The sequence below is a fragment of the Onychostoma macrolepis genome, chromosome 15 (genome assembly GCF_012432095.1).
Source record: "Onychostoma macrolepis isolate SWU-2019 chromosome 15, ASM1243209v1, whole genome shotgun sequence".
NCBI lineage: Eukaryota > Metazoa > Chordata > Actinopteri > Cypriniformes > Cyprinidae > Onychostoma > Onychostoma macrolepis.
In genome coordinates, this window is record NC_081169.1 from 28,011,407 (window position 1) to 28,034,753 (window position 23,347).

Consider the following 23,347-nt stretch of genomic DNA (forward strand, 5'->3'; position numbering starts at 1 on the left):
GCAATCATTGGACAGAAACACACACACACACACACAAACACACCAAAATACTGACATTTACACACACAAGTGACCCACAGGGTTTCTCACACAGAAATGTTCCTGTCACTTTGATTGGCAGGTCAGGAAACTTTTGAGACTGCGGACACTCAAACAGTCACTCAACACTTCCAGACATTTTCTCTCTTCTTCCATTAAAGCTCTCGACAAACAACTTAAACACCTTATTAAAGGGGTCATCGGATGCCCATCTTCAACAAGTTGATATGATTCTTTAGGGTCTTAATGAAAAGTCTATAAAATACTTTGGTTAAAATTTCTCCAAAAAACACCTTTTTTTACCCTGTCAAAATCAGCTCTGTTTTTAGCAAGTCATTTTAGTCCATGTTGCTTTAAATGCTAATGAGCTCTGCTGACCCCGCCCCTCTCTTCCGTGGGTTGATGAGCAGTACTGTTTACTTTAGCCGTGAAACTGGCTAACTAGCACGTTATTAGGAAAGGAGATTTGCAAAGATTCATAAAACACTGTTATACTCACTTCTTCTGTAGATGAAGCTGATCACGAATGATTCGCATGAACACAGACGCATTTAGGCAGATCGGGGATCGGCGCATTCCCTTCAAAACGAAAGTAACGTTAATCATCTGAGTCTTCAGCAGCTCAGATGTCAGGAGTAAATGACGACTGCTATATTCATTATTACGTCCAACAACGAAACACCTCAATCGCTTAATCAGAGACATCTTGTCTTCCCCTGCACCAGAGGCGGACAGCTCTCAGCTCACTGAGGGTGGGTCTAAGGTAAGACGGTCTTGTCAATCAACTATCGTGGGAGGGGCCTGTACAGAACTACGTCATTCTGACAGGAATCTCAGAACAGCCTGATTTGAGAAAGGGATTTTTTAAAAGCACTGGGGGGATTTTTATCATTATAGGATGGATGTGTACACACACTTCCAACAAACATTTATGTTCAAACAACTTGTGAAGTGAATTTTGCATCCCATGACCCCTTTAAACAGTAAAACTGTAACCTCTCTCATTTGAAGCAATAGGAAGTATGATTCATTTAGATGAATCAGCAAATGATTCAGTTCAAAAACTGATCCCTCTACACAAATGTTCCTCCAAAGAATTTTAGGTTTGCATCAGTGTTAACTAAAACTAAAACTATTACAAACCTTTCTTGTTAATTGTTTTAGATGAAAACCTTGCACAAACAGGAAATTAAAAAAAAAAAAATGTTAAAGTTAAAAACTGAACTGTTCTGAAATAAAATGTTTAGGTTAATGTACTAAAATTATTAAAACGAAATAAAAAAATAAAAATGAATTAATGAAAGAATAAATAAATAAACAAAATTACAGGAACACTTTAGTATAGGGACCAATTCTTACTATTAAATAGTTGCTTTTTAGCATGCCTATTATTAATATATTGGCTGTTTATAAGTAAGTACTTATAAAGCACATATTCTGCATGGCCATATTCTACATCCCTAATCCTTCCCAATACCTAAACTTAGCATCCACCTTACTAACTATTAATAAGCAGCAAATTAGGAGTTTATTGAGGCAAAAGTCATAGTTAATGGTTTGTAAATGGCGAGAATTGTACTTTAAAATAAAGTGTGAGCAAAATGATAAAATCACCTAACAAAATTAATGAAATGAAAACTCAATGAATAACAATAAAACTTATAAAAATAATACTATGTAATTAATACTAAAATAATACAGATCTATCTATCTATCTATCTATCTATCTATCTATCTATCTATCCATCCTTTATTATTTATCTGGGCATATTATCTGTGGTACCAATATGGTTTTTCAATCTCAATTAGGGAGTTTTATATAATGTAGAATATTGCTATTAGGTCATGCTATGTGGTGTTAGATTACAAGGAGCTTGAGAAACAACTTCTCCAGCACTGATTAAACACGAACCAGAGGCGAACAAGACATGTTTCTCTTTTGTTTTGTTTTCTTTCCAGTTTTACTCTAGACTCTAGGAACCGTGGAGCAGCTCTGAGCAGCTGTACCTGCGTCTGTGAAAGTTTGTGGTATAGTCCATCAGTGAGAATCCTGGAGGCAGAACGAGATATTCATGGTAATTCCAGAGGCCTGACTTTAAACTCTCTCTCAGCTTGTTCACATCCCTCTCTGACTAAATCTGAGGCTGGCGGGAGGCAGTGGTGTTGGTACGGGTGACAATTCTGTTGCTATGGCAACAAGCTGTGGATGGGTATTGGTTCTGTTTTCGTTCCGTCTCCAGCTCAGAGTGCAGCACGGATGGGGAAACGGAAAAGAATAGTTCTGATGACCATGGCAAACACACACACTTGGAGCGTCATTAATCAGTTATCGCTTGGTCTGTGTCTGTGGGGTAAAAGCTGCGGGCAGGACGGGGATAATGCGTGTCACGCGGGCCATAGAGATCACTGTCGGGAGAGTTCAGAGAGACGGGTCCATTAACGCTGACACGCAGGCGTCTCACATAGAGTTTCATCTCTGTTAACCCTACAGGACGCTCGCGGCGGGAATGAGGACAGGGCAGATGTGCAAGCTGCTTGTGACGGACTCGTGTGCACTAGATCCTGCAGCGAGAGTGTAAGAGGATCTGGGATATTCCTACTGTCGCACGTTTGTAATCCTACAAACCCCATCCACCAAACCATACTGGCTGTGCCAAACCTGTGAGGAACGCCCCATGACAAACTCTCAGAAATCAGCTGTTAAACCAATACAAAGTGTGCATTTTCTGTGCCGACAGCAGCACTAGACAAAATAATACAATCGACTATATTTTTCACAGGAAAGAATAAGTGTCTCCACAATGCTAAGGTGTTCTGAGTGGTTGCTAGGGCGTTGCTTAGGTATCGTAGGTGGTTGTTAGGATGTTGCTAAGGTATTTTGGGTGGTTGTTAGTGCATTGCTACGGTTGCTTGAATGTGTTGGTGTTCTGGGCAGTTTCTAGGCCATTACTAAATTTCTGAGTGGTTGCTAGGGCGTTGCTAAGGTGTCATAGGTGGTTGTCAGGACATTGCTAAGGTATTTTGGGAGGTTGTTAGGGCATTGCTATGGTTGTTTGAATGTGTTAGTGTTCTAGGCAATTTCAAGGCCGTTACTAAAGAGTTCTGGGTGGTTTCTAAGGCGTTGCTGTGGTTGCTATGCGTTACAAAGGTGGTCTGGGTGGTTGCTAGGGCATTGCTAAGTCAAGTCCAATGATTTTTAAGCATATAGCACTTTTTCAGTACATATTGATTCAAAGCTGCTTCATAGTAATAATCAAGATGGCCTTCTAGTTGGTTGCTAGGGCTTTGCTAAGGTGTTCTGGAAAGTTGCTAGGATATTATGTCAAGTCAAATGACATCTGACTATATAGCCCTTCATACAATGTAGACTGATTCAGAGCAGATTCACAGCAGTAAATAAAAAGGTGTTCTGGATGGTTGCTATGGCATTACTAGGGTGTTCTGAGTGGTTGCTAGGGCATTGCTAAGGTGTTCTGGGTGGTTCCTAGGTGATTCCTAGGTGACAAAATCTCCCTCAATTCTCTGTGATGTTCTGATGTCTAGGTGTTAATAAGGTGTTCTGGGTGGTTGCTAGGGCATTACTAAGGTGCAATGGTTGCTAGGTAGTATCTCACTAAACCAGTCTCTGTGATGTTCTGGTGTCTAGATATGGCTCGGGACCTTCCTGTAATGTCAGTCTGAATTTTTCGTCCGATTTATCGTGCACTATGTGAGAAAGTATTTTAACATCCCAAAAATAATGTGGCTATGTATATGAGTGCATGTGCATTCTTGAGCAGATGTTTTGTTCTGTTGTTTGTGTGTGTGTGTGTGTGTGTGTGTGTGTGTGTGCGCGCACTCTAGAAACGACAGACCTTGAGCTCTGAGACGCTTTGATCCTCTGTGTTTCATCTCTGGCCTTAGATCAGTAGTCTAGCAGAGGGGAATTTACACACATGCACACACACTTTTCATTTTTAACTCTACCTTTAAGTAGATTCAACCGCATTACAAATTAAAAGTTGGGATGCCAATTGAACATGTTAATTTAGTTCATTTAGAGTGATTATAAGGAATAAATAAAAAAAACAAGACAATAAACAAATGCACGCATGTCGGATTCCATAGTAATGGATTTACTTAACATCTAAGATATATATATATCTGAGATATATAAACAGATATATAGACACAGACTAACAATTCTTGCTTGAACATCTTTAAAATGATCTTCATTTGAGACTTTTCTCAGCAAATATTTATACATGCAATTCATTGTATGTAATTGATGTGATTAATGTCATTTGATGAAAAATCATCCAATTATAAATCTGTTTTTCTTTTCTCTGACTGATTTGAACAAACACATTAGTGCAAACACATCTCCGATGCATGCTCTGTCATTCCCTCGCTATGGCCTAGAATTCTCTGCTTTCCCTCTCTCTCATCTGTTAAATATTCCTCTCACACTCTCGGCTCTGCCGGGAGGAAGAGGAGGATGAAGAAGACTTGACAGCTCCTCCGCATGGAACACAGACCACCGCGCAAACATCCCATCCTGCCTGAGAGGGAGGCAGACAGGAAACGCATCATAAACACCGTCAGGACTCTTAATGATCATGAAGTTTGCTCAGTTTGCTCACGTTTTTCTGGACTGTCTGACCCAATAGCTGGACCGATATGTTCTTCACACAAACATGGCAAGAGCTTCTCCAGCGACAAGCTCTAATCTGGTTGTCTGGTTTCACGCAATTTCCGGGAGTCGGGAAATCAGTCCGCCGGGAAACAAAGTCATGTTTATGAGTTCCCAATGCCATAATTCATGCGGAAGAACTAGGATTTGACAAGGTGCAAGAAATCTGAGAAAGATACTGACCATAATAAAAGATGACGACATATATATATATATCTTTCATAGATTTGTTGGTGTTGTAGATGGTTGCTAATGTGTTACTAAGGTGTACTGGCTGGATGCTGGAGTGGTGGTAAGGTGTTCTGTGTGGCTGCGAGGGCATTAATAAGGTGTTCTGGGTAGCTGCTATGGCGTTACTTTTCTGGCTAATTGCTAGGGTGTTACTAATTTGTCCTAGATGGTTGCAAGGGTGTTGCTAAGGTGTTACTAAGGTGTTCTGGCCAGTTGATTAGGCATTACTAAGGTGTTCTGGTTGGTTGCAAGTGGTGCTAAGGTATTCAGTGTGGTTGGTAGGTCATTAATAAGGAATTTTGGGTTGTTGCTAGGGTGTTGCTAAGCTGCGTTGCCAAGGTGTTTTGGCTGGATGCGAGGTCATGTTAAGGTACTCAGTGTGGTTTCTAGGGCATTAGTAAAGTGTTTTGGGTTGTTGCTAGGGTGTTACTAATGTGTTCTGGGTGGTTGCTATGGAATTACTATTTGGCTAGTTGCTTGGGAGTTACTAAGGTGTTCTGGCAGTTTGCAAGGGTGTCACTAAGGTGTTCTACCTGGTTGCTAGGGCAGTCCTAAGGTGTTCTGGGTGGTTACTATGGTGTTACTAAGGTATTTTGAGGGGTGGTTAGGATATTACTAATGTGTTCTGGGTGGTTTCTAGGGTGTTATGAAATGAAAACAAAGCCATGAGAGATGCACGTCCTTTCAGTATAGTGTGGACTACACCATTGAAAATAGGTCTATTACACTGGACTTTTTAACGGACAGTTCATCTAAAAATGACAAATATGTCATAATTTATGATATGATATGTTACACACACACACGAGATGCACAAAAAAAAGAAAAAAGAAAATTCTTTCATTTTTTCAGAGCTTAATGACTTTCTGTCTGTTCCTCACAGAAAGCGCAAGGACAAGTTTTAAGGATCACTTTAATTTCTGTCCACACATGCTGTGCTGTTTTGCAGTCATCTGTTGGCTCTTGTTGTGATTCCACTTCATACAGAAGGAAGCCCTCCATTTGACCTGAGACTGAAGCAGTAAATGCGGTACTAATGGTGTGTGAGAGAGTATTACAGTGGCCATCAGAGACATTCAGACTCGACGAGAGGAGACGTGTGAGAACTGTTTACTGAAAGGTTCTTTGTGAAAAAACCCTTTTTTAACTTTATTTTTAAGAAATCCAAGACATTTTACCTGCAACGATGATGTTGATGAAGATAATGTAATGATGATGATGGTGATGATGGTTATGAAGATGATATTGATGATGATTGAAACTCCCTGTTGGTTTTCATCTGGACTGAACAGTTGATGCTGAAAAAGTCAAACACATAGGGACACACACACACACACACACACACACACACTCGCAGACATTGATTCTTGAGTGTATTTAGAGAGAATAGAAGAGTTTGTTAAATGAACCGTTTCTCTAGAAATGTAATAATCACCTTGTCATTCTGAAAGTGTGTGAACCATAAAAAGATTTTCATTACTTGAAATAAAATAAATATTAATAAATAAATAAAAAAATAAAATAAAAAATAAAAACTTAATGTATTTCAGCTAGTTGCCAAGGCAACCTTTTTCACTTTCATTTAGTTTAACTCGATGTACTAAAAAGTAAACTGGAATAAAAATTCATAAAAAGTATATAGACATTTAAATAATAATAATAATAATAAGCGAAAATGACAAAAACACAACTTAATTATTAAAACTTATAACAAAAATTAAAATGAAAACGGAAAATATAAAAAAATTTAATAAATAAATAAAATTAATAACAACTAAAATAACACTGGTCCATACAATGTGTGCACTCTTTTTTAAGTCTTCTAACTTCGTGTGAGAAATAGACTAGAATTTAAGTTGTTTTTCATTGTTGGGTGTAATGTATTACTAAGTAATTAATTACTGTATTTTAATTACTTTTTTCCTTAAAAAGCAAAGAAAGGGATTTACGCTTAATTTTTCTGTAATTTAATTAGAGTTACCTCTGATGTATTGCATTAAATAGTGTATAGACTGTAGAACTATTGTATATAAAACAATAGTGAATTAACATCTAATGTAACATCTAATGTTAAAATGTATGTTTTTATTGTAACCTTTTCCATTTGAATACTTTACTCAGTTCAAGAATAATTCATGGAAATGTATATTATTTATTAATTAATGTTAAAAAAGAATTTAAAAAGATTTATCCATTACTGTTCAACTGAACAAGGTTGATATGGGATTTAGAAAGTATAGTTATTAGTAGGAATGCAATACTTCTTAGGGAGAGTAATTTGTAAAGGAATCTAATTACACTGTTGAAGATATAATTAGTAGCTAGTAACTTATCCAGCACTGGTTACTTACTGAAAAACTCAATGAACTGAAAATCTTTTGGATTATTTTGGAGCTCAGGAATATAAAATTATATAATAAACGAATTTCTATAAAAAGTATTTTATGTTGTATTAGCTAATGTTTGTTTTATTTCAAGTAACAAACATGTTTTTATGGTTGTAGGTTTAGTTGGTTTTCAAGTAGATGGGGTGGTTTTACAAATGAAATCTCCAGTCAAAGGCCAAGTAAAATCACACTCAATTTCTCAATTTTTTTCACCATTCACTCCTCCACTGACCTGCCGACCAGCAGGAACTCTCCGACGAGGTTTTTTCGTCTCATGGCCATCAGGATGTTTCGTACGGTCATGCCCTCGCAGAAACATGCCACCACGCGAGCTTTGGGCAGATACTTGCGCAGTTTGACCAGCAGACGGTCGAAGCTCTGCTCGCCGGCGTTACTCCAGATTTTATCCGAGTGAGCGATACAAATACCTTCCTTTCCCGCCATCTCTTTAAACGCCTCCATCCCACTCTCACCATAGTTACCTAGGGAAAAAAACAGAGAGAAATTGATATGATTATTCAATTAACTAAAGAAACTAGTCATGAGTTACAGTATTATATCCCAAATGTTTAAATCTAATATACAGTTCAGAATATGTTTGACATTGAAAGAAAATTAACAAAAACACAACACTAAAGAAACAATGGCGTAGAAACAATTTTTACTCAGAAACTGCTCAAATTTCACAAATAATTAATCATAACCACCAACCCATAAAATTATTAATTCATAAAAAAGGAATCATATTAATAAAAGGATCATGTTGCTTGCAAAAAAGGTTATTTTGTCAGAATATAAGTTCTTTCAAATTGCTTTTAATGAAGAAAAATGTGTTTCACAAAGTTATTCAATAATGTGTGTTGAACACTGAAAAAACAACAACAAAAAAAACTTTGTAACAATTTTTATTTTAAAAAAATGCTAGTAAATTTAATAAATAATTACAAAGAAATGGCAAGTAACACATTGATTTAAACATTGAAGTACAAAGACTCATTGTTAGGGATGCACGATATTATCGGACAGATATCGGAATCAGCCGATAACGGCTTTAAATGTAAATATCGGCATCGGCCCGATATGAAAAATTATGCCGATATGTCTTGCCGATAAAAGGAATGGGTTAACTCACATGTGCTCAGGGAGTGCTAGTGATTAGATCACATCAGCAGTGTGGCTCATTCTTGAAGCAAAGTTTTGTCTGAATGATGATTGGATTCACTGTTTTGGATCGCTGCATTTAAAATGAGAATGCACGTATAGAATGACGCATTCAGTGTGTGATAGACTAGAGTAAACAGTAATAGCAAGTGCAGTGACAGCAGCGGCAGCCTCCCCCAGGTCCTAGCGCCCGTTCGGTAAGGAGTAATCTGTAGGGGGCGCTGTTGGCCTACTTCTAATTAAATTAAAAGTAAAATAGCCTACACAAATAACATTTAGACTGTGTTTCTGATTAAATAAAGCAGTAATTGATGTCATAAAATAATGAGTATGTTTTGATTTAAAGGTCAGCAGCTATAGCTTACATGAAAAAAAAAAAATCATGAATATGACACTTGTAAATTAAATAATTTTATATACAGTATACTGATTTATTCATTAATGTGTAATATGTTTTATTTTTTAAACAAATCATAAGCTCTAAAAGATTTTCAGAATTTTTACAACTATTTAGACCATCTACAAATGTTAAATCTTAAAACAAAATGTTAGGGTTAACACAGAATCTTTCTGGGGGAAAAAATGCAGTGATTGATATACAGTTTATCTATATTTATTTTCAAAGCTTCAATGTACTTTCAAAAAACCTTCATTATTGTTTATAATTAAACATGATTGTAATTCTAACAAATAAGTTCTTGTTAAAAACTAATCAAAAAAAAAAAATATTTTGCATATAATTTCTGCACAGGGGAGACTTGGTATTGTTTACAAACAAAATGAAATATATTGGTATTGGTATCGGTATCGGCATCGGCATCAGCCAAAATGAGTTCAAAAATATCGGCACATCGGATATCGGCAAAAATCCAATATCGTGCATCCCTACTCATTGTATTTTCTTGTCAAAATGTACTCTAATAATCTGGGAAAAAAATACATCAATCTTAGTGAAAATTGTTTCTACACCACTGCTTTCAGTATAGATATCAAAATGAAAACATAACAGACTACTTTTGTTTTTTATATAAGGATAAATATTTTTAAAAAATTCAAAGTTGTAAATAAAGAAGATTTTCACATTTAATTCAATGTGTTACTTGTCATTTCTTTGTAATTATTTGTAAAATTTTCTAGCAATTTTTAAATAAAAATCATTTCGATGTAAACACTATACCATTTTTTTTTCAGTGTAGAGACCAACTCAAAATAAATGCAGAAAAATATATTTAGCAATCTTTTTTTCCCCACGTTTTTATAGCAGATTTCATCTGTTTGCACAGAATGTTGTGTTACAGTGTGAAATACTGACATTGTGTCAGACTACAGCTGTATGGATTTACTAAAGTTTGCTGAAACAATATTGACTCTTTCTTCCAGTGTAGCTTTCTCTGATGGAGAACTTGAGGATGGAGAGGTGTAAACCAGGTTCTCAGTCACATAAAACACCTAAAGATCAACCACACACACTCATAAATATACATAATTGAAGCTGTGAAGGTGTCAGATGAATGTGTGAGAGGATTGAGGTTCCTCAGAAAGGTTTCATCAGGTTCTGGTCCTGGTTGTTGTGGTTACGTGTAAAGTCTTGTAATTAGTCTCACAGTGAGAGTAGCAGACACGAACAGATGGCACACACACACACACACACTGTTGACAAACACACAATCAGTCTCCGTTCATAAAGAGAACACCAACCTTCACTTCCTGTCAAAGATCATTGAACGGAGATAATTTTCAAAGCATGAAACGACTCATAAAACTAAACATTTGATTAAACTAATGGTCTCTGTTTGACGAGGACCCATAATGTCCTAGAAACATCACAGAGAGCTCAATAATAAAATAAAATAAAAATGTTAATTCACTTTGATCTGATTTACCATATATAGTGAAAATTAATATTTTTGTATTTTACATTTATATTTAACGCTAATAAATTAAATATAATACTGGTGTAAAATAGATCTTCCTGTGAAAGATCATTGATTGAAACAGAGATCATTTTGAAAGCATGAAATGACACACAACTAAACTACAAATTTGAACTAATAAATGAATATTTTAAAGTCCTATAATGTCCTTTAGCTCATAAAAGCAAAAATAAAAACTCAAAGCAGAGATAAAATATATGCAACTTCACAGGGGAAAACAATAAAATAAAATAAAAATGTTAAAATTATTAATAAAATATGTAGCAGAAAAATCATCTAAATATGTAACCATTCAACTACTTATAATGTTGTAAAATATTATAAAATATTCATTTTTATAACCATATCAATTACTTGCTTTAATATTTAAAGGTGAAAATTTCTTAAATATATTCTATTAAAATATCTTTTATGATAAACTACTGTTAGAACTGTAAATAAAATGACATCCCATATCACCTGAAATGTTCCACCAATGTTTTACATTCTAAAATTCCTTAAGGGAAATAAAAAGACACAAATTAAAGTGAAATTTGAGTCATAAAAAATGAATTTAATATGCATAGCTCATGTCATTTGGTTTTGCAAGAATTTAATGAGAAATGTTTGAACTCAACTTGAGATCTATACATTTTGGTTGCATACTCTGGTATCTTGACAAATCCAAGCAGTTTGTCACTTGAGATTTCTACAGACAAATATGAGTCTTTTTCGTCAAAAAATCAGAAAAGCAGAAGCGTCAAATAAAAGTCATTTAATCTCACTGCTGTCTAGGAGAGACGATAGAGATCTCATTAGTGATTTCCTAAAGGAACGGATGGCTAAACACCGTCTAATTCATAAACCACACACACATCTCCACCTCAAAGTGCTGCACTCGCACGGCTGGAATGTGGATAAATATTACAGCAGAAAATCGAACATCTGAACGTCAAACGCTGAGCTGCCCTTTATAACCTGAGCAGGAATGCGTCAGATTTCAGAGTGTGTGCATTAGTGGAAGAGCGAGGTAACAGTTGTGTTACCTGAGTGAGTGTTGACATGGGTGTGTTGTAGTGTGTTTCTCTTTAATTACAACAGACACATTGGAGCTGAAGAGAGATGCTATCAGCACTCTCTCTCTTTCTCTGGCTGCACTTCAGCCATCTGGACTTTATTGTTACGATAGGTGAAGGAATGTGTAAGTCTTCATTCATTCTTCTGGATTTAAGGGGACAGTTCACCTAAAATTTACACTTCTGTTATCATTTATTCACTCTAATATTTGTTCCAGACCCATATGACTAACTTTTGTCTGTAGAGCACAAAATGAGATGTTTTGAAGAATGTTCAGGCTGCTCTTGTCAATACAAAATTAAAAAAAGAGACAGTAAAAAGCACCTAAAAGACGTAACTACGACTTTATGCATTTGTCTAATGTCATACGATGAGGAACAGACCAAAATTTAATTCCTTATGCACTGAAAACATTTCTGTAACCGTTCACGTTTGTGTAAAAATATCTCCTTTTGACTTCCACAGAGGAAACAGAAGTCATTCATGTTTGGAACCACATGAGGCTGAGTAAATGATGACACATTATTTATTTTTAGTTTAACTACTCCTGTATTGACTGACTCATATGTTGAATGCTGTTGAAACATGTGAAACGTCTAGTATATTGACACAAAACTCATTTTTGTAACAATGTTCTGTGGCTATTATTGAATGGCACCTAATACATTTACATTTACATTTACATTTAGTCATTTAGAAGACGATTTTATCCAAAGTGACGTACAAATGAGGACAATGGAAGCAATCAAAATCAACAAAAGATCAATAATACGCAAGTGCTATAACAAGTCTCAGGTCGCAGTACACGTCGCAAGTTTAAAAAAAAAAGATTATATAATAAATAAAAAGAAAACAGATAGAATACAAAAAGAACAGAGCAAGCCATATTAAATCAAATAAATTAAAAAATTAAATGAAATAAAAATAAATTTAAAATAAATGCTATAGCTAGTTGATAACTGATTTACCATATGCAATGAAAATTAACAAAACATATCATTGTAGAATATATATATATATGTACACAGTGTATATATAATTTTTAATTTAATAAAATAATGTGACTTATTGAAGGATGGCTACACTGAAAATAGTTGGTGTACAAACAGTTTTCCCTCAGAAATTGCTAGTAAATTTCACAATTAATTACAAATAAACAGCAAGTAACACGCTGAAATAAAAGTGAAATTTTAAAGCACTGACTATTAATATTTTCATGTAAAATGTACTCCAGTTATCTTTCTTTTATTTACATCTACGAAAAAACTATTTTTACAGTGCATATTTTTACAGTGCACAACCTGCAAGTAAATATGAATTTAATTTCACATGCAAAGAGGTTAGCCAATCACAACAGGGCTCATTTGCATATAGAAGGTACAGTAACAAAATCCTCTACAACTCGAATGCTCAGAGATAAAATGTAAAATGGTCATGAAAAACTGTTTCTGGTGCAAGAAACCTCGACTGACATAATAAGTGGACTTCAGGGGGAGAAAATAAAATGCTGCAGGAATGTAAAATATGGGCTTTTTAAAATATAAAAGTCCTAAAAGCTGCCCTGCTGCTCATGTATAAGAGACAGATGCTGTTATCAGCGAAAGGTCTTTCTCAGCCCGTTACATTATGTGAAGTATTTGCACTAAATCAAGTGGAGTATCCAATGGCATCAAATGATAAAAATCCCCTGCCGCGCCACACCGTCTGAAAAATGTCCCGTGGTGATATCATCTGAAATCCATCCCTTAAAACGCATTTCCCCCTCAGCTTTACGCTTCCACTTTCATCTCCATGATTTAAATGCATACTACATCAAAATCATACGAGCATTTTTGGTTTGTGAGGAATCCAGCACTGATATGTGTGAGCAGATGGCACATACATGTCCCTCTCCACAGGAAACACACAGTATAGTGATGGAGAATCTGTCCTCACTGGGTTACTGTACATGTCCTACTCTGTGTTTACGCTAATGATATTGTGCTGTATTACATCATAATCACATAACCCCTACTTTGCTTTAAACCTATTGCCTGGCTTGAGTGATTGACAGGTAGAAGGGACTCCATCAGCCAATCACTTGCACTGGATCGCGCACATGCCATTTATCAGCACTATGTGGGTTCTGGAAGCATTTTTCCATGTTTTTCCATAGGGATTTCAAAGAATTCAAAGTATTCAACCAAATGAACCAGCTCAGAATGAATTACAATATTACAAAATTTGATTTAAAAAAGCATTAAAAGACCAGATGAAAGATTGTGCCAAATATTCACACAATGATTCAAATCTGAAATCAACTACATTGTGTGATGTAACCAATAGTCCTAACAGCTTAATAAATCTACAGTATGAAATAATGTGAAAAAGATTAAATATATTACACACATACATATATATATATCGTGATAAATCACATCCAAAATAAAAGTTTTTGTTTACATAATATATGTATGTAATGTATATATTTCATGCATGCATATATTTCAGAAAAATATGTTAATGTTTATATATTAAATATATTTACTTATAATATGAATTATATGAATATAAATATAGACGTAAATATTTTCAAAATATATACTGCATGTGTGTATTTATATATACATAATAAATTTACACAAAATACACACATATATTATACAAACAAAAACTTTTATTTTGTATGCAATTAATCGCGATTAATCGTTTGACAGCTGGCACAGTTGAAAAGTTTTTTTAAAGAAATGAATACTTTTATATAGCAGGGATGCATTAAATTGATCAAAACTGACAAACACATTTATAATGTTGCAAAGGATTTCTATTTCAAATAAATTCTGTTCTTTTGAACTTTCTGTTTCTTGAGGAGAAAGTCTGCATATTAGAATGATTTCTGAAGGATCATGTGACACTGAAGACTGGCGTAATGATGCTGAAAATTCAGCTTTGCATCACAGGAATAAATTACATTTTAAAACATATTCAACTATAAAAGACCTATTTTAAATTGTAATAATATTTCACAATATTACTGTTTTTACTGTATTATTAATCAAGTAAATTCAGCCTTGGTGAGCAGAAGAAACTTCTTTCAAAAAGTCTCACTGACCCCAAACTTTCTGAACTTCTAGACTCTGTGAGAATCCCTAACATTGTCTTCTCCCTGCCTGGCTGTCAGTCTCTAAACTCAGAGGAGCATCCCGTGTTTGTCATGACAGATGGCAGCTGCAGACCTGTAGATGTCCAGCTGTTTCCACCAGCACAGATGTGTGTGGAGCCCTGCTGACCGCGGCTGATGTTCGGGAGTTTTAGGTCTTGACAAGTCACATTTATTTAAATAGCACTTTATACAATGCAGACAGTTTCAAAGCAGATTCACAATAATAATCAGGAAAATATCGGTGTTCATGCTGTAAATATTCATCAGTTACTACAGAAGATGTCAGTTCAGTGTTGATTCAATAACAGCATCAATGTTACAGAGTTCATCAATTACGAAACAAAATGTCTAGCCTCATGCATCCCAAACCTTTGACTATCGACAAAAAATCTGGCACACATTGCAACTGATTCTGGCCAAGAATCGCCTACTTAGACAGCAACAGACCATCTGACTGACATAAAAAATAAAAACTCAAATAAATCTGAAACTGCATGTTCTGTCAATATTTAATCATGTGATTTGACTTTCTTTTTACTTTGGAACACAAAAGATGGAAAATGTCTCAAAAATGAATAAAAAAACTATTTCACTTTTTTAACGTTAGTTAGTGTGTAACATTGCTGTTTGAGCATAAACAATATCTGCAAACTTTCCACTGAAAGTTCAGTGCAAACGGAGATATCGTCTTTTAAAATTCTGGCAGTTTAATGCCTACAAAAACGGCTCGTAAAGGACTACAACGAGTTATTTCCTGGGTCCGTTACGTTACGAACCCGTCATGTCTCGAGCATGTAACGAAGGGGGCAAGTCCATGTTGTGCTGCTTTAGAGAAGAGGAAGAGAAAACTAGGGGTGCATGTAAAAATCTATTCATATATGAATCACGATTCTAATGGATTCACAAGTTTCAAAATCATATGTTCTAAAGCAGCAGTTCTTACTGTTCCTCGCGTCACCCTGCTCTGCATCTCTCTCTCTCGCTCGCTCTCGCTCTCATTCAGATCATGAGCTCAGCTCCAACAAACTGTTCCAATTATACATTTTCACATAGCAATGAGAAGCGTTATACATGGATGCGCGTGCGGTTGCTGTGCTGTATTAAAGCTTTAATCAGGATAAAACCGTATATTAAAAGCTTACAGAAGCAGTAGCACTTACAAATAACAGCGTATTGAACCAACAACAAACAAAAGAAGTATGAACCAACAACAAACAAAAAACATCCCATTAAGAGCCGTGCTTGCACAGGTTCTGTGCGATCCTCTTCACTAATATCCTCTGCGTCTCAATCGGGCTCAAATTGATAAGCAATATAGACGACGCCTTTGTTTACAATACAAACGGAGCACATGCCGCTGAGCTGAGGGGCGGGACATTTAGACGCAAGCTCTGCGGTTTAGTGAATCACAACACACTGAGCCAGCTAACCAATCAGAGCCCATCACGTATTTCTGAGGGAGGGGCTTCTTAAAAACAGGAAATAATCGGGGCGTTTATCAGAGAAGGGACAGAGCGGTGTGGAATAAAGGTAAATTATGTGAAAAATAATGTTTTTAAAAAAAAACGAAGCATGAACACATGTTTGACTGCACCCTATAAACACAATCAAGCCAAGAAAAAAAAAACAGTCAACCACCCCTTTAAGTTTAGTTGCGGCTTTCAACTGAAGTATCAAATTAGTCATTATAATGCATTTTTTTAAATCGTGTCTAGTGCAATCTCTTACTGTGATGACACTTTCGGTCGTTCCTTGTTTGGGTGTGTGGTTATGTGTCTGTGTCTTTGCAGGTGTTCGGCTGATTGCTATGTGATTGGGAACACCGGCACGCAGGTGGTTCTTTCTCTATAAAACATCTCTTTGCTCGACGGATCGGGAGTGCTCTTGCTTGGATCTAGTGTCAGTCCTCCGGTCTTTCGTACCCTGTCTCTCTACATCGAGACGGGTTCAATAATGATCCATTTTAGGTCTGACGGTTAAATAAATTTAAATGTTTTTCAATGCAAATAATGCACTCGTCTTCTTATTTGTAGTGACCCTTTTGGGGTTGCAACACCTACCTATATAAAAGATAGTTGAAACTGGTTAAATTATTTTGATGAGTTAAAGTAATATGAAATAATATGTTGCCATGACCTATTGATTACTTTATATATTTTTTTCTTTGGTGTTCCACAGGTTTGGAACAACAAGGTAAATCTGAAATTTACATTTTAGGTGAACAATCAATGTATGAATATCCTTCATCTGATACCATAAACTTTACAAACTTCTTCAAACGAACAGCTACATGTTCCTCAAAAGACCTCAATGTTCAGAGCAGAGGGTTACATTAAAAAAAGTTACTAATTAATTTCCAAAAAGAACGACATCAAGGCCCTATATACATTTACATTTAGTCATTTAGCAGACGCTTTTATCCAAAGCGACTTACAAGTGAGGACAATGGAAGCAATCAAAGTCAACAAAAGAACAATGATATGCAAGTGCTATAACAAGTCTCAATCAACTTAACGCAGTACACGTAGCAAGGTTTTTTGTTTTTTTTTTTTTTAGAAAAAGAATAGAGCAAGCTAGTGTTAGAGGCCTTTTTTGCTTTTGTTAATTGTCTAATAAATAAAAAGAAAACAAATAGATAAAATACAAAAAGATTAGAAAAGCTAGTGTTAGTTTTTTTTTTTTTTTAAAGAATAGAATTGGAAAAGAGAGTTCTAGAGTTAGAAGGTCAAATAAAGATGGAAGAGATGTGTTTTTAGCTGATTCTTGAAGACGGCTAAGGACTCAGCTGCTCGGATGGAGTTGGGCAGGTCATTCCACCAGGAGGGAACATTTCATTTGAAAGTCTGTGAAAGTGATTTTGTGCCTCTTTGGGATGGCACAATAAAGCGACGTTCACTTGCAGAACGCAAGCTTCTAGAGGGCACATAAGTCTGAAGTAATGAATTTAGGTAAAGGGGTGCAGAGCCAGTGGTGGTTTTGTAGGCAAATATTAATTTTCATGTACAAATGAAGACAAGCTAGAATGCAACTACAATACAATTAAAAAAATAAATAAATAAAAAAGTGGCAAAAAGACGTGAATCCTTCGAAAACGAAGACATGAGTCTTTGAAACAGACAAGAATTGGGATCCTGCGCTTAAAAATATTGATGCAGTATTTACTTTGAAACAATTTTCACAAATTACAAAGAAACAGCAAGTAACACATTGAACTAAACATGAAGCTGAAATACTGAAATGCTATTTTCTTATAAAATGTTTGAATAATCTTTGTTTTATTTACAACTTCAAAAAAATATTTTTTTTCTCACAGTGTGAAAACTTTCCAAAATGCATCTTTATCATGATTATGTCTTTATTTATCTTAATTTAACTGTATATGCAAATAAGTTGAGCGGGAAGGCGCCGTTAAAAGGAAAACCTCATAATTCATTATTGGCTATTTTTTAGCATGTCTAAGACTGTACAGTGAGATAAAAGGAGCATGACAAGCATCTCAAGGAGAAATGGCAGATGGTGAAGAAGGCAAAATTAATGAAGTAAGAAAACTGAGAAATAGAAATGCAGAATAAAATCAGGAGACACCCACACACCTGCACACACCATCTCTCTCGTCTGTTCTTTTCTTGAATTAAAGGGATGATTATTTAACAGCGGTGAAAAAGCCTTTCTTTCATCAGAGCAGAAAAGTGACTCTCTCTCTGCTTTGATTAATTTCTGCTGAATTTCCATACAAAAGTGACCTCGTTCATTTTATCTGACCACTGAATAGCAGTTAAAAGGCATAAAAGAGAGAGATGGAGAGCGAGACTGGGCAGATTTCCAGTCCATTCTGAATGGGTGTAACTCAGGTCAGAGCTAGCGGAGACGGCTGTATTTTCAATAAAGCCAAGAGATTTCCTCACAGCCTAATAAAACCGGCGCAGACTCAAACTACAAGCGTCTTGAATGCCTGACAATTTGATCTGCGTATGTTATTTTGATTTGGTGTGACATTTAGACATCATGGTTAATTGCCGTGGCGAATATTCAGAAGACATGTCCCTATGTGTGTGCGAATCTATTAGATGACTTTGAAAGGAAAAGTTCAGGAAAAAATAAACAGTCTGTCATAATTTACTCACCCTCATGTTTTTCCACACATATGTGACCTTCTTTCTCTAGTGGATAAGTTTCACACTGTTCTTTTTCATGCAATCAAAATGAATGGGGACAGATCAAAAAAAAAAAAGCACCATAAAATTACTACTTATGACTGCTGCACTGCATTGCAAACCACTGCTTAGCATCTTTAAAACTTCATGTAAGGGGAGACAATAGGGTAAAAAGTGATCTAATATATATATATATATCACCATACTTCACCAGTTGATTGATTACATTAATTTTTTTTGCATTACAAGTTTTCTGAAATGTTATGTTTAAATATGCAAATGAGGCACTATCTAATGAAGTATGCACTGATTTGCAAACATTTCTTATAAAATCATTTAAGTTCATTTTTTTTCCCTCAATGTACACACAGCACCCCATATTGACAGAAAAACACAGAATTGTTGACATTTTTGCAGATTTATTAAAAAAGAAAAACTGAAATATCACATGGTCCTAAGTATTCAGACCCTTTGCTGTGACACTCATATATTTAACTCAGGTGCTGTCTATTTCTTCTGATCATCCTTGAGATGGTTCTACACCTTCATTTGAGTCCAGCTGTGTTTGATTATACTGATTGGACTTGATTAGGAAAGCCACACACCTGTCTATATAAGACCTTACAGCTCACAGTGCATGTCAGAGCAAATGAGAATCATGAGGTCAAAGGAACTGCCTGAAGAGCTCAGAGACAGAATTGTGGCAAGGCACAGATCTGGCCAAGGTTACAAAAACATTTCTGCTGCACTTAAGGTTCCTAAGAGCACAGTGGCCTCCATAATCCTTAAATGGAAGACATTTGGGACGACCAGAACCCTTCCTAGAGCTGGCCGTCCGGGCAAACTGAGCTATCGGGGGAGAAGAGCCTTGGTGAGAGAGGTAAAGAAGAACCCAAAGATCACTGTGGCTGAGCTCCAGAGATGCAGTCGGGAGACGGGAGAAAGTTGTAGAAAGTCAACCATCACTGCAGCCCTCCACCAGTCGGGGCTTTATGGCAGAGTGACCCGACGGAAGCCTCTCCTCAGTGCAAGACACATGAAAGCCTGCATGGAGTTTGCTAAAAAACACCTGAATAAGATTCTCTGGTCTGATGAGACCAAGATAGAACTTTTTGGCCTTAATTCTAAGCGGTATGTGTGGAGAATACCAGGCACTGCTCATCACCTGTCCAATACAGTCCCAACAGTGAAGCATGGTGGTGGCAGCATCATGCTGTGGGGGTGTTTTTCAGCTGCAGGGACAGGACGACTGGTTGCGATCGAGGGAAAGATGAATGCAGCCAAGTACAGGGATATCCTGGACGAAAACCTTCTCCAGAGTGCTCAGGACCGCAGACTGGGCCGAAGGAGTGGATTCACAATAACTCCGTGACTGTTCTTGAATGGCCCAGCCAGAGCCCTGACTTAAACCCAATTGAGCATCTCTGGAGAGACCTAAAAATGGCTGTCCACCAACGTTTACCATCCAACCTGACAGAACTGGAGAGGATCTGCAAGGAGGAATGGCAGAGGATCCCCAAATCCAGGTGTGAAAAACTTGTTGCATCTTTCCCAAAAAGACTCATGGCTGTATTAGATCAAAAGGGTGCTTCTACTAAATACTGAGCAAAGGGTCTGAATACTTAGGACCATGTGATATTTCAGTTTTTCTTTTTTAATAAATCTGCAAAAATGTCAACAATTCTGTGTTTTTCTGTCAATATGGGGTGCTGTGTGTACATTGAGGAAAAAAATTTACTTAAATGATTTTAGCAAATGGCTGCAATATAACAGAGTGAAAAATTTAAGGGTGTCTGAATACTTTCCGTACCCACTGTATATATATTTGTTTGTTTTTGTTTTTTTGTTTTTTTTAATACACATATATATATATATATATATATGAAAAAATTAGCTAATTTCAAATTTGATGCCTGCTACAGGTCTCAAAATAGTTGGGACGGTGGCATGTTTTAAGATAGATTTTTTTGGGCATTTTTGCCTTTATTGTGATAGGAAAGATCAGATATGACAGGAAGCAAAGTGGGAGAGAAAGAGAGGGGGGCGGGTTCGAGAAAGGTCCTCGGGTCGGGATTCGAACAGGGGATGCCGGAAGACACTGTATATCGGCGCTGCCCACAAGGCTATCGGCGCCGACGGGACGGGGGCATGTTTACCATCTCCTCTTCTTTTCAAAAACAGTTTGAAGAAGTCTGGGCATCGAGGTTATGAGTTTCTGGTGTTGGAATTTGGTCCCATTCTTGCCTGATATTGGTTTCCAGCTGCTGAAGAGTTTGTGGTCGTCTTTGATGTATTTTTCGTCTAATGATGCGCCAAATGTTCTCTATAGTTGAAAGATCTGGACTGCAGGCAGGCCAATTCAACACCCAGACTCTTCTACTACGAAGCCATGCTGTTGTAATAGCTGAAGTATGTGGTTATGCATTGTCTTGCTGAAATTCACAAGGCCTTCCTTGAAATAGACATCATCTGGAGGGGAGCATATGTTGCTCTAAAACCTTTATATACCTTTCAGCATTCATAGTGCGTTCTAAAACATGCAAGCTGCCCATACCATATGCACTTATGCACCCCCATACCATCAGAGATGCTGGCTTTTGAACTGAACACTGATGACACGCTGGAAGGTCTACCCTCCTCTTTAGCCTGGAGGATACGTCATCCGTGATTTCCAACAAGAATGTCAAATTTAGACTCGTCTGACCATAGAACACTTTTCCACCTTGGCCCACAGGACACGACGGCGCTTCTGGACCATGTTCACATATGGCTTCCTTTTTGCATGATAGAGCTTTAGTTGGCATCTGCAGATGGCATGGCGGATTGTGTTTACCGACAGTGGTTTCTGGAAGTATTCCTGGGCCCATTTAGTAATGTCAATGACAGAATCAAGCCAATGAGTGATGCAGTGTCGTCTGAGGGCCCGAAGACCACGGGCATCCAACAAAGGTCCTCGGCCTTGTCCCTTACGCACAGAGATTTCTCCAGTTTCTCTGAATCTTTTGACGATGTTATGCACAATAGATGATGAGCTTTGCAAAGCCTTTGCAATTTGACGTTGAGGAACGTTGTTTTTAAAGTATTCCACAATCTTTTAAGCACTCTTTCACAGATTGGAGAGCCTCTGCCCATCTTTACTTCTGAGAGACTCTGCCTCTCTAAGACATCCCTTTTATGTTACAGATCTGATGTCAATTAACTTAATTAGTTGCTAGATGTTCTCCCAGCTGAATCTTTTCAAAATTTTGTGCTTTTTCAGCCCTTTGTTGACCCCATGCCAACTTTTTTGAGACCTGTAACAGGCATCAAATTTGAAATGAGCTCATTTAGTGGATAAAAGTGTAAAATTTCTCTATTTAAACATGTTATGTTATCTATGTTCTATTGTGAACAAAATATTGGCTCATGTGATTTTGAAAGTCTTTTAGATTTCATTTTATTCAAATTTTAAAAAACGTCCCAGCAGTTCCGGAATTGGGGTTGTGTATATGTATGTATGTGTGTATATATATATATATATATATATATATATATATATATATATATATATATATATATATATACACACACACATATACACACACACACACACACACACACACACACACACACACAGTGGCCACTTTAGGTACACCTTGCTAGAACCCCCTTTTGCCTTCAGAACTGCCTTAATTCTTCGTGGCATAAATTCAACAAGGTGTTGGAAACATTCCTCAGAGATTTCGGTCCATATTGACATGATAGCATCATGCAGTTGCTGCAGATTTGTCGGCTGCACATCACAATCTCCCGTTCCACCACATCCCAAAGGTGCTCTATTGCATTGAGATCTGGTGACTATGGAGGCCATTTGAGTAAAGTGAACTCATTGTCATGTTCAAGAAACAAGTCTGAGATGATTTGAGCTTTGTGACATGGTGCATTATCCTGCTGGAAGTAGCCATCAGAAGATGGGTACACTGTAGTCATAAAGGGATGGACATGGTCAGCAACAATACTCAGGTAGGCTGTGGCGTTTAAACGATGCTCAATTGGTACTAAGGGTCCCAAAGTGTGCCAAGAAAATATCCCCCACACCATTACACCACCACCACCACCAGCATGAACCGTTGAGACAAGGCAGGATGGATCCATGCTTTCATGTTTTTTACGTCATCAGACCAGGCAACGTTTTTCTAATCTTCTATTTTCCAATTTTGGTGAGCCTGTGCGAATTGTAGCCTCCGTTTCCTGTTCTTAGCTGACAGGAGCGGCACCCGGTGTGGTCTTCTGCTGCTGTAGCCCATCTGCTTCAGGGTTCGACATGTTATATATATAACAATATAACAATTTTTAAAGGTATAAAGTTTTGCAAAAAAATAGGTTATTTATATATGATAGCATGTAAGTGCTGCTGAAGTGGAGATTTTTTTGTCCCAGTGTGCACGAGAAAAAATTTATTTTGAGAAAATGACCTTTTAAAGGGGTCATTGGGTGCAAAATTCACTTTTATATGTTGTTTGAACTGAAATGTGTCTTGGCAGTGTGTGTACATAACTACCCTATAATGATAATAATCCACCCAGTAAAAA

General features: G+C 36.6%; 1 protein-coding gene across 4 annotated transcripts in view; it reads right to left on the minus strand.

Moving 5' to 3' along the window:
* Window positions 1-23,347, minus strand: part of grm5b (glutamate receptor, metabotropic 5b) — a 65,540-nt gene that overhangs the window by 24,851 nt on the left and 17,342 nt on the right. For all 4 annotated transcript variants that reach the window (XM_058799370.1, XM_058799371.1, XM_058799369.1 and 1 more), the window contains one exon: window positions 7,562-7,811. In XM_058799370.1, coding sequence (XP_058655353.1) covers window positions 7,562-7,811 — 250 coding nt within the window. The remainder of the gene's footprint in view (window positions 1-7,561; window positions 7,812-23,347) is intronic.